The sequence below is a fragment of the Chionomys nivalis genome, chromosome 3 (assembly GCF_950005125.1).
Source record: "Chionomys nivalis chromosome 3, mChiNiv1.1, whole genome shotgun sequence".
Taxonomy (NCBI): domain Eukaryota; kingdom Metazoa; phylum Chordata; class Mammalia; order Rodentia; family Cricetidae; genus Chionomys; species Chionomys nivalis.
This window is the reverse complement of record NC_080088.1, coordinates 83,937,981-83,950,449: the sequence shown is the minus strand read 5'-3', so window position 1 is coordinate 83,950,449 and position 12,469 is coordinate 83,937,981. Positions and strand designations below refer to the sequence as shown.

The 12,469-nt window shown below is 48.2% G+C and overlaps 1 protein-coding gene across 4 annotated transcripts in view; it reads right to left on the bottom strand.

Annotated features, from left to right (window-relative positions):
- Katnal1 (katanin catalytic subunit A1 like 1) overlaps window positions 1–12,469 on the bottom strand; it is a 62,756-nt gene that overhangs the window by 37,946 nt on the left and 12,341 nt on the right. For all 4 annotated transcript variants that reach the window (XM_057764344.1, XM_057764346.1, XM_057764347.1 and 1 more), the window contains exon 4: window positions 1,752–1,914. In XM_057764344.1, the coding sequence (XP_057620327.1) occupies window positions 1,752–1,914 (163 nt within the window). The remainder of the gene's footprint in view (window positions 1–1,751; window positions 1,915–12,469) is intronic.

The window sequence follows — 12,469 nt, the reverse complement described above, 5'->3', positions numbered from 1 at the left end:
TATGACAGAAAAATTAATTAAAAAATTTTTAAAATAAGGAAGACTTTGACACTGTTCACATCATGATTTAAAGCTCAGGTGTACAGTCCTGAGCCTCTGCAGCCCAGTCCCACACACCTTCAGACTGAGCAGGAGGTGGGGCTATACTCAGACAGGATCGAAGAACCCAGCACAGGCTGCAAACAACAAAGTTCCTAGCACTCAGGGAGAGCACTGTTTCTCCTACTGCTATGTGCTGTTCCATCCCTCAATCCTACACACAAAGCTAAAAGGTAAATATACTAGGAGCCCTTGCCAAGCCTTTATTACAAATTCCTTTACCTGCTGAGCCATTTCATGGGCCCAAAATAAATTCCTCTTATTCTCACTTTTTATATCAATGAAGTCTGGAATATAAAAGGCTTTCAGAATTCTATATACAAAGTAATAAATGTACTAGATTATGAGAACACACAAGCACATATTTATAAATAATTTTATTTTTGTGGCAGGGTCTCAAGTTACTATGTAGACCAGGCTGGCCTTGAACTCATAGAGATCTGCCTGCCTTCGCCTCCCGAGTGCTGGACCAAAGGTGTGTGCCACCACACTGAGCCTAAAACTGGGATCTTAATGGAGAGATAGGTAGAAACCAACACAAAGGAACAAAAAGCAGATACACTTTGGTCCCTTCACCTCCTCGTTACAAGTTCTCTAAACAGCTTTGTCATAAGACACCTCATCAGGCCACAAGGCCAGACTCCTTGCCAAACAGGAGCGCCTCTAACTGAATGCTTATACACTTACTTAACTAAATATTTTCAAGATAATTACTACCTTTATTATAGGCATACAGCCTGATTGTTCTGAACTACTTTATTTCTTTTTTATCAAGCATGTTGCAATACACCAACCAAATGTTTTCCAAAGGAGTCTAAATACCCTGTGATCCTCTGTCACCACTGTCAAGTCAGCCTTAGTCCAGAGAATTCATGTCTGCTAAAGCTTGCACGGCGTGGTGATCAGGTCAGAGACAACTACGAGCTACCCTGACACGTTCGTATTCGTCTCTTTAACATGGCGGAGACTCGGAGTCTCTCTTCCACCTCCTCACCAAGCACAGAAATGAGACAGGCTAGCTCTTCAGGGATAGGCTGAGTACTTAGCATGTCAATGGCAGAGTAAGACTCAGGTAGTTACTCAGAACACTGCAGATGAAAAGCCATATATAACGTCCGGAGGAACAGGGTGAACGTCTGACAGCTGTGACTTGATCACCGTGTCCTCACGTTTACAACCCGAGATTTATTCAGCTGTGGGTTTTTTTCCTCAAATCAAATCCAGACATTAATGATGAGTGGGGTAGGGGAAGGGGAGATCTTCAGATGCCACCTTGACCCTGAGAGAACTGAAGTGCCCTGTCCCTTAGGTTCTTACTCTGAAAAGGGGAGTAGGTGCCTAGAGCCTTCCAGTAACCCTCAGCCAGGGTTACTCCTGGTGTTCCTTTCTTTGGTGTAATACAGCTGTATAAGGTCTAATTTACTAATGCATCTATACCCCCCTCCCCGCGCGTGTGTGTCTGTGTGTGTGTGTGCGCGCACACGTGCGTGCGTGTGTGCTTACGTGTTCGTGTGTGTGTGTGTGTGTATGTGTTTGTGTACATTTACTACACATGGCTTTCGGAATATAAAAACCCTAAGGAACCCTGCAAACTCAACACCAATTACAACATCCGCCAAAGCCTCGACTGAGGGCACAAATCGCAGCCTTGCCTTGTCGTCTCTCCCTCGGGCTCTGCAGTCCTTGTCCCTACTTGTAGGCTTGTCGCTCTTGGATATCGGGTGTGCTCGGCCCACGAGTCCTCGGGCTCCGGCTCCCATGTCTTTCCTCAGAGGCCTCACTTCTCGGTTGGGACGTCTGATCTGAGGTGGAGCTCTGACAACAGAAAGACAGGAAAATAAGAACTAATCAAAGGCAAGTAGTTCAATACCATCTTACTCAAGAAGTTGTCACCGTTTTCTCTAATGTGTAATGGTTGGTACAATTATTAAATACAGGTGACACATTCAGAGCCATTACTCTGACGAGGGTAACTATTAACCACCAACAACGGGCAACACAGCCTGCGTCCGCCTGTTAACACCACTGAAAAGGCCTCTTCGTCCCCCATCAGGGAAATGTGGAGCCCTATGAGCACCCCCTTCCATGACGAGGTGCCAAAGGGTCAACCTTGTGAAGATCTCGTGCACAGAATCACGGATGCTACGAGTTCATGGGCACACGCCACGCCTGGAAGTGAGCAGTGCACAGTGCTCCCGACCTCCCTTCAGCTCTCGCATCCTTCCTACCTTTCGTCTGCAATGTACTCTGCAGGCTTGAGGTCTGAATTCACCTGCTCACCAGAGTTCCCTTCCTGGTATCATAGAGGCTAGCACAAAATAATAGCGAATTTGACAAGACAGGAAAATGGCTGAGGATCCATACACTAGGGGAAAACAGTGAAGTCCTGTGATGCTGCGGTTCCACTATAGTGCTGTGGTTGATGTAAAATGACACCCACAGGTTGCCGTCTCACTCGGTCTCTGGTTGGCGGTTTGGCTTTGGAAGGTTGTAGACCTTTAAGAAGTGAGGTCTGGCTGGCGCAGCGGTTTGATGGGGTAGAGCCCAGCCCTGTGCCATCTCTGCTTCTTGTTCAGCCAAATGAGCAGCCGCCTCATACTTCTGCCTACCTCTCCCCCTCCCACTGCCACATTTTACTTTCATGATGAAGTGACATCACTGAGTCAAAATCAGGCCTTCTTCATCAGGATTCTGTCACAGCCGCGAGAAGAGCAGCCGCTGCATACAGCATATTCACATTGTGGGACCTGCTAGGACGAGGAACGGATGCTAGAGCCGCACAGCTGTCTGTCGGCTTCTTGCATGCCCATCTTCATCCTCAGAGTGTGGTCCAGCTCACACTGCTGGGACCTGCTAGGACGAGGAACGGCTGCGAGAGCTGCACAGCTGTCTGTCAGGCTTCTTGCATGCCCATCTTCATCCTCAGAATGTGGTCCAGCTCAGCAGTCACTGAGCAGCCATTTTTAGCATACAGCTAATGACAACACCGGCCGGCACCAGGAGAAGACAGAGATAAGCAAACAATAGTGTGACAGGGTCCACAGGAAAGGAACTGGGGAAGAACGGTCACTGCAAAATGACCAACAGACACTTTGGAAATTGGTTTTGTCACCTTATTGGTTCTAGGGCATTCTTAGTCATTTAAACGTTCGCGAAATAAAAACATGAAAAGACAGTGAAGAATGAGAACTAACACGGTCAATTGCTGTCTAGAGTACACAGGTCAGGGGCCACGGTTCAGTAGTAGACCGCTTGCCCAGCATGCACCAAGACCTGGGTCCACCATCTAGCACAGAAAACAAAAGCTCAAACCTTTAGTCTCCCAGTGCAGTGCTTCTGCCGTTGTTGGGACAGGGCAGGTCTGTTTTACTTAGGTTTCTGTTTTGTGGAAGAGACAGACAGTGGTCGAGCACAGTTCTGCTCTATGGATTTGTGTGTTTGTGTGTTTGTGCGTGCAGAAATGTCTTTCCTGCGGCAGTCAAGGGCACAGGCAGAGAAAATGAGTTGAGACTATCTCTCCGCTTAGCACACGTCGAGTGCCTCCTGTTGCTAGCAGCTGTGCTTGCTATCTAGATGACTGTCGTCGTGGTCCAGCTTTTTAGACTCTACTCCAGCATGAGGCCTCTGCTCACCATCCCCAAAGCTAGCCCTTATAGCTGTGCGCAGGCTCTCTGCAATCACCAGACTCGCCCATGAGACCTCTGCTCACCATCCCCAAGGCTAGCCCTTACAGCTGTGCGCAAGCTCTCTGCAATCGCCAGACTCGCCCATGAGGCCTGGCCATGAATCCTGAGACAGTTCTGACTCTCAACTTGCTACTCAGCAGCGGCTCTTGCCCTACCGCAGTTGACTCTGTGCACACATCTGCCTTGGTGGCTATGTCACAGGATTCCTTCTAAGCTGGCTCGCAGGCTGCCTTCCAGGGCTGCCCCCAGCTCGTCCTGCCACGCACTATTCAGATGGGCTCCTAGAGGGCCTGAATAAAGTGCTCAACAAGCTGTAGGTAGCCTTTGGGAAGGAGGCCTGTGCTCTCTGTCTTCAGTTCCACCTCACTGCAGCTGGATAGGACATGTGTAACAGACTCTGTCAGCGTCCCCAAGGACAGCCTTGATTCCGCTCTGTGCTTCTTTGTCCGTTTCCACATCACTGCACAGTGTCATGCTTCACTGTGGGGGCTGTGACAACTTCCAGGCCGTGTGAGCAGCAAGCTCACGAGACTTCAGTTGGGGCGCAGCACCACTGCCCTCGGCCCTGATGGTCAAACAGGGACTTACACTGTGCTCGCATACAGCTTTACAAACGCGGAGAGCAGCTAGCTAGTCATCAGAGCACAGTGAATAAATACCAGCCGGCTATTCTGCCCTGGACTACCATATAAGAGCGCCAGGAAGAGACAGATGTTCTAAAATAAAATCTGGCAGCTTACCACTAAAGGGACCTTCACTGTGAGACCCACTAATATACATCAGCCAGGATGAAACTAAAGCAGAAAGATGAACAGGGAACAGAGAGAAATGCTTCTGGAACATCTACACTGTGTCACACGTTCTTCTTGGTGCTGGGGGGTGCGGCACTGATCAAGTCCAAGGCCCCCGTTCTTCAGATCACATGACCTGGGGCCGTGAACAATAAGCACATGTGCAGTCTGGTAGCAGTAAGTACAAGTGGTTCAAGTCCAAGGTTGGCCTCTCGGAGTCACGTGATAAAGACAGGTAAGGGTCAGTCGTTGGAGTCAGGTGGAAGCTGCAAACCTGGCCGCACACCCCGCCCGGCCAGGCTGCTCTTCATACTCTCCATACAACTACTCAGCTTCATTCTCACAAGCACCGCAAGAGGCAACTGCCACACTGATCTCAATTACAGGGGAGGAAAATGAGGAGGAAGCTGCTAGCTTCCCTGGGCCACTGGGTGGCAGAGCTGAGAGGAAACACCTCTCCCCCAGAGCCGGCAATTGGTCTCTGCAAAGGCAGCAGCCCTCCTAGAGCAGAAGATGCTGCATGGCAAGGACCCAGTCTTGTTGTCAGCTTCCAGAGGGTACCACTGCGGTCAAGAGAACTGCATCGGGGGCACAGGAACTGGGGACTAGAGACTAGGGAGAAGGGCGGGGCCGTGTAAAAGTCACAGGCGCTAGAAGAGGGGAAGTGTCACAAAAGGGGAGGAGTGGTCTAGAGGAGCTCAGCCCCAGCGCTGCACTGACTGGGATGTGGGATTCTTAGTAACTAAGGAGAAGGGGAGATGGTTACACTCTACAGCAGACAGCAGTTTGCCAGGAAAGGAGAGCAAGACAAAGATTTTTCAGCCCAAGTGTAAATGTGTTATGGTTTTGTTCTGACACTGCTATCTTGTCTTCACGCCTTCATTGGTCTCTTAAGAAATTGCAGAGTCCACTTTCAGCTGCCTTTTCTAAAACATAGAAATACCAAGTTCAGGGGGATGGAAAGATGGCTCAGCGAGTGGTTAAGAGAACAGCTGCTCTTGCAGAGGACCTGGGTTCAGTTCCCAGCACACACGGCAGCTCGCAACCATCTGTAATTCCAGTCTCAGGAGATCTGATGCCCTCTTCTGGCCACCACAGGCAAGAGGCACACATGTGGTACACAGACATACAAGTAGGCAAAGCATTCACACACATAAAATAAATTGCAGTGATATTTCATTTGTATTTTAATAAATAAGTTCAAAGAATAAAACAGTCACACTGATTAGCCTTATAGACCAGGCAATGGTGACACACACCTTTAATCCCACTAGCCACACTAGTTTGCCATAGAAACTGGGTGGTAGTGATGCACACCTTTAATCCCAGTACTAGAGAGGGATATAAAATGGGAGAAGACAGCTCTCACACACAGACTCATTCTGAGATTCCTGGAGGCAAGATCACCATTTCAGACTGAGGTAGAGATAAGAGCCAGTGGCTGGCTATTTTACTTTTCTGACCTTCAGGTTAAACCCCATATCTATCTCTACAATAAATCTTAATAAAATATTTTAGGCAGTCACTGTAGTAAATACCTAGATTTCCAAAATTCAAAATTCAGGTGACCACTGTATTTTGTAGCAAGAGACAGATGTTTCCTACGGTGCGCTTATATATATATATATATATATATATATATATATATATATATATATATGGAAGAATGAAACCCTAAAAATCAAGAACAAAGCCCAACAGAATGCCCTACCCGTTAGGACACCTGGCCCCTCATCTTCACACAGTCTTCCTAGGTGCTCCCTTCCTGTGAAGTGACCACAGTACCCGCAGGAGGGAACCCTTTCTCCACACCTGCCAGCCTGCCCCCACTGAGCTTTCTGTCCCCACTGCTGCACCAGCCACTGCTCCTGAGACCCGACACTGGCCCTGCAGCAGTGCTTCTCAGCCAAGCATCATCTGTCCACACAGCCTCCAGCACAGCGCTGCAGGCTGTCCAGGCATCTGCCCTCTGCAAATAACTCTAGGGCTTCCCATAACCGCCACTCAGCGGCCGCTCCCTGACAGTGGGTCATCCACTGTCTCCCTCCTGGGTCCGGCCTCTCACTCTCTGCCAGTCCACTCCAACTGTGCAGCAGTGGGACAAGATGAAGTCTCAGGCCTGGGAACCGAGCCAGACAGGCCACGAGCCTGAGATCGGCCCAGGCTCCAGAGCAGAGCATGCTTCAGCTATCCAAATAGGATATGTGGTTTTGAAGCTGTGCGCTGAGCCGCAGGTGAGCTCCTGCTGGTAAATTCCATCTGACTCCCAGCCCTTGTCCTATAGTGGCTGTGGTCACGGGAGGTTGTGAAGACTAAATTCTAAGCCAGGTAAAGAACTCAGTAAATGCCATTTATTACAGAGACAAATCACCCTGCTCCCTACAGTCTCCTCACACTCTGAAATCAGAGACTGTCCCATATTCCAGCCGATAGTGTAACTCCATCCCAGGCTGGGCCCAGCGTTAGGCAATAACCTACTTCATCATATGAAGAACAACCTTAAATTGTCTGTGTTCCCCTTGGCTGACACTCTCGGGTAACTGACATTCTTCCCCCACGGTCTGTTCTTCCCTCTAGCTCCTAGTCAGCAGCCTGGCCTGGACTCTCAATTATCGGGTCCCTTTGCTCTCATTCTCCCCGTCACCTCAGTCACCAACGTTAGTCCATTTTACCCAGCATGCTCTACACCCACCTACAAGACCAAATGCTTCCAGGGCAGGAGCCATACCCGCTCGCGCATTCCATCCGGTGTGCACAGTGCCTGGTGCAGCCCCGCTGAAGATGCCAGCCTCCCTGAGGCCAGGCTCTGAGAGTTAACTATATTGCCTGCACGCCAAAGATAAATGCCTGGCATACGAGGGATGTTTACAAAGCTCGTGGCAGATGGCTCCTGCAGCCCTCTTCTTCCCGAGGTTTGATGCAGGGCTGCAGAGCATGCTCACTGTGATGCACCCCTCACACTGGGCGAGCTTGGAGGGTGACCGGATCAGTGCTACAGCAAACCGCCTCTTCCACCCCATGCCAGGAAAACAACTGAGTCAGAGCAGAGGCGAAGGACTTGCCAACAGGAAACAGCAGTTTCCTCTCAGTTCTTGACTGTGGCCTTAGCGGAGCCTTTCCATTACTAACTGGGCTTTTTCTTTTCTTTTGTTTTGAATGTTGACAGTTACTTAAGATAGCAGGGAACCCAGGGGAACGTGCTAACGGCCTTGACATTAAATCTGTAAGAACTCGGGCAGGGACTTAAAGAAAACTAGTCTCCTAAGTGTGCATGGAGACATATTGTGCCATCTCCCCAAGCTCGTGCACACACACACACACACACCAGAGGTCCAGTGGATTCCAGAGTGGCTCACTGACTGAGCTAGGCCGGCTGGCTCTTCTACCTCTGCTCCCAGCAATGGATTGTGGGTGCTTCCTCTGGACCCAGGTCGTAGGTGGGAGCTGGGGATTCAATCTCTTGTCGCCATCCTTACAAAGGAAGCCCTTTACACACAGCTCTCTTCCCAGCCCCTCCCTCCAAGTCTTGAGGAAATAGCATTAGAAGGTCTACTAGGGCTTTAATCACAAAATGACCTATACAGAACAAACTGACTCAGGAACTTCAGAGTCACATATACAATGTCATTTGCCCGTCCCCCACAAGGCATGGCTGGTTAAAATCTACCACATGGACATATAATCTGTATATCCATCATAAACAACACCAATAGACACTCAAAAATTAAAAACAGGGGCTGGAGATGGCTCAGCTGTTAAGAGCGCTGGCAGCTAGTGTAGAGGACCTGGGTTTGAGTCCCAGCATTGACATGTGGCTCACAACTGTCTTTAACTCTAGTTCCAGAGAATCCAGCGCCCTCTTTTGACTTCTGCGGGCACTGCACATATGGGATCACGGGGAGTAGCAGACCCAGAAGCTAGACGACTACTTCTTGAATCTCAGGCTTTTGAAAATGCAAACTTAGAATGCAAAAAGATAATTGGGCCTTTAAGGTTTAGATCAGCACCTATAGATGAATGGATTCAGCATACAATGAATGTTGAGACATTTGACTACAATGCTGAATCTTGGGTAGGAGAAGCAATTTCCAAAGTACTGAGGAGACATTAGACTGCCAAATGTTTTAATTGTGGTAAAACAGGACAGCTACAAACGCCGCTGTGACGGGGATTTTACAAAAAACCGCTTAGACAACCGCAAGCCTGTCTGGGCCGTGGAAGGACCAAGCCGTTCACCCAGTGGGTGTGGAGTTTAAACCCACATGGGCTCCAGGTGTCGCGGGGAACCCACCAGGTGAAGCCGTGAACAGAAATCCTATACTAGCTCAGAATTGAGAAACAGTTATTTATTTGGGGGTAAACTCACAAATCAGAATCCTCCTTTTGACCAGTTGAATCCTGCATTCCAAAAGGAGCATCCGGCGGAAAGGAGGAAGGAAAAAGGGGACAGACGCAGATTTTATATCGGCATATATAGTATAAGAGGCCACGCACCAATAGGCGGGTACTTACAAGCTGCAGGTCTTCCTACAGCACAAAACATCTACACACAAACAACAAAAATAAAAATTTTAAAAATTAAAACTAGAACTACTGTAAGACCAAGGAGTCCTACTTGTGAGCCTGTATCTAAGTAAACTGGATGGGGGCGTGGAAGGGACATGAAATCCTGTGTCTGCCTCAATCCTACTCATAGCAGCAGGACACATACACAGCTCAGAGGGATGGTCAGGAAATGTGCTGAGCAAAAGGTGGACTGTTATTCAGCTTTAACAAAGAGAGGACTGAGGAGGAGGAGGAGTGGACGGGGAGATGGACGGGAGGTAGGGGGACAGAAGGAAAAAGGGGGACAGGAAACTATCATTGGTATGTAAAGCAAATGAAAAAATTTAATAAAAACAGAGCGTTCTTTTATTTGCAAAAACATAGATGAACTTAGAGGACGTTGTGCAGAAAGACAAGTGTGGGATCTCATGCACATACGCCATCTAAAACAGTCAGCTCACAGGACTGCGGAAGAGAATGGCGGCTCCGGGGGCTGAAGGACAGGGAGACGGTTTCTCAGCCCAGTAGGTGCCACTTTGACAGAATGTCTAAGACTGGATAATTCAGAATGAGCAGACATGGCTTTCTCCATAGCTGGGCGCTGAGAGGCTAGGTCTGAGCGGCCCACACCCGCAAGGACATTCGTGCGGCCTGGCTCCCTGATGAAAGGCGCAGCATGAGCGGCTATACCATGAGGGCACTCCACCTTCCACCCCGGGGCCCCGCCTCAGGAGCCAATCCCTCCTCAGAGTTCCAGCCTCCCAGTATGCTGCCCTGGGGAATACGCTGCCAACACACGAGCTCTGGCAGACACCCAGACCACAGAGCAGCTGACACTGTCAATTCTGGACAGTTAGCACATGTGAAGGTGACCACAGCCAGCCATCTGTACTACATACTTGAATTCTGCTAAGGCAGAGCCTTGTGTTCTCACTACAAAAAGAAAAAAAAAAAAGGCAGATTATGTGAGGTGAAGTGAGTTTAACTATGGTCAGTATTTCACAATGGAATCCAATCATTATAAATAAATACAAATTCTGCTTCAGGGAGGCTGGGAGGAAGATCTGCCATATTTACTTTTTAAGATGAATAGAGAATATTTAAGGGCTAGAGCAGTGGGTCTGAGGGTAACATCTGCTATGTAAGCAAGCGGACCTGAGTTTGAACCCCATGGCTCCGCGCGTGCCTGCGACTGTAGTCATGTAACAGAGGCAGGAGCATCACTGGGGCTCACTGGCCCCCAGCCCAGCTCCAGCTTCAGTGAAAGACCTTGTCTCAAAGCAGTAAGGCAGAGTGGGGGAGCAGTGTCCTTGTCTCACCTCTGTACCTGCACTCACACAGACATGGACACACACTCACACACACTCACACACACACACAGAGTGAGGGAGCAGTGTCTTTGTCTCACCTCTGTACCTGCACTCACACAGACATGGACACACACATTCACACACACTCACACACACACAGAGTGAGGGAGCAGTGTCTTTGTCTCACCTCTGTACCTGCACTCACACAGACATGGGCTCACACACACTCACACACACTCACACACACTCACACACACTCACACACACACTCACACACAGAGTGAGGGAGCAGTGTCCTTGTCTCACCTCTGTACCTGCACTCACACAGACATGGACACACACTCACACACACTCACACACACACTCACACACACACAGAGTGAGGGAGCAGTGTCTTTGTCTCACCTCTGTACCTGCACTCACACAGACATGGGCACACACTCACACACTCACACACACTCACACACACACTCACACACAGAGTGAGGGAGCAGTGTCCTTGTCTCACCTCTGTACCTGCACTCACACAGACATGGACACACACTCACACACACTCACACACACACTCACTCACACACACAGAGTGAGGGAGCAGTGTCTTTGTCTCACCTCTGTACCTGCACTCACACAGACAAGGACACACACTCACACACACTCACACACACACTCACACACACACTCACACACAGAGGGAGCAGTGTCCTTGTCTCACCTCTATACCTGCACTCACACAGACAAGGACACACACTCACACACACACATTCAAACACACACATTCTCACATACACACACACACACACACGGACATACGTGTGTATATTCACTCACACACGGACATATACACAAAAAGAAATAAAATGTATTTTACTGACTATACCAGTCCTAGCTACAGACAACCTCAGTCTAAGGCCTCACGAGAAGAGAAAACCTTGTTGCAGAGGATGCACTCACTAAGCCTAGATGTAAAATGTTATTGGAATCATTTCATTAATATAAGAAACCTACTTACAAAGGACATAATCTGAAGGCTTCTCTGTTTTAGAGTTTAACTCTACCATTGCTTTGACCTCCCATCATGACCCTACTTTCACAACTCAATTTTCTCAGATTTAAGGCAATGTATCTAATTTATTCAAAAGACTGCTTTGATTTATCTAAGTAGCTGCTGGTGAGTTAAAACATGATCGTGATTAAACTCAACAAATCCATGACACATAAAGTCTAACTGCAGAAAACATGGCAAAACCACTGACAGAAGCTGCCATGTGCGCACGACTGTGACGCGAAACTGGAAGGCGGAGAGCAAGTTCTGGACTGCAGTTCCATAAACTGAACCAGACCCAAGTCAGACCGGCTGGCCAGCTTAGCAGCCAAGGCCAAGCTCATCAACTTCAACTTTGAAAGGCTTTGTAGGAAAACAGTAAATTATATTTCTCTATTGACTAAAATAATTATTTCAGTGTGGTGCTCCCACAGGCACATGTTTTAATTACATTTAAATTATTAATTTTTATTTCATTAAGCATTTTCAATTTCTTCATTCTAGCACTACTAGTAAGAATTTAACAAGTAGACATTAGGACACAGACTATATATCAAAATGTAGCCACAAATGCCACTGGATGTGTGTGCTGAAATCACAGAGCAAAATGGATACAAATATGACCGCTGGCACTGGGAAAGTCTAGGTTCAAATTCCGACTCTGGAAAAATAACAAGCTTAGCGTCACTATCATTGTCTGGACATCAGGGTCTCAGCAATAAATGAGCATGCTAGAACAGTCCATATGTGGTGGGGTCGCTGGAGGACTTAAGTCAGAGACCACTTAGAGATAGCAAGAGGCCAGTGCGTACTTAGTGGACCCGGTCCCCTGAAAATGAACACCAACTTCATGGGTCAACAGTGAAAGCCCAGCATGTTCTCTGCCGGCGTTATCCAACATGGTCCAGAAACTAAAGATTTATGCAGAATTTTTAAGGAGAAAATACAATTACTAGAAGTTTTTCTGAATGAGATAATTGTTAATTACATCATTCT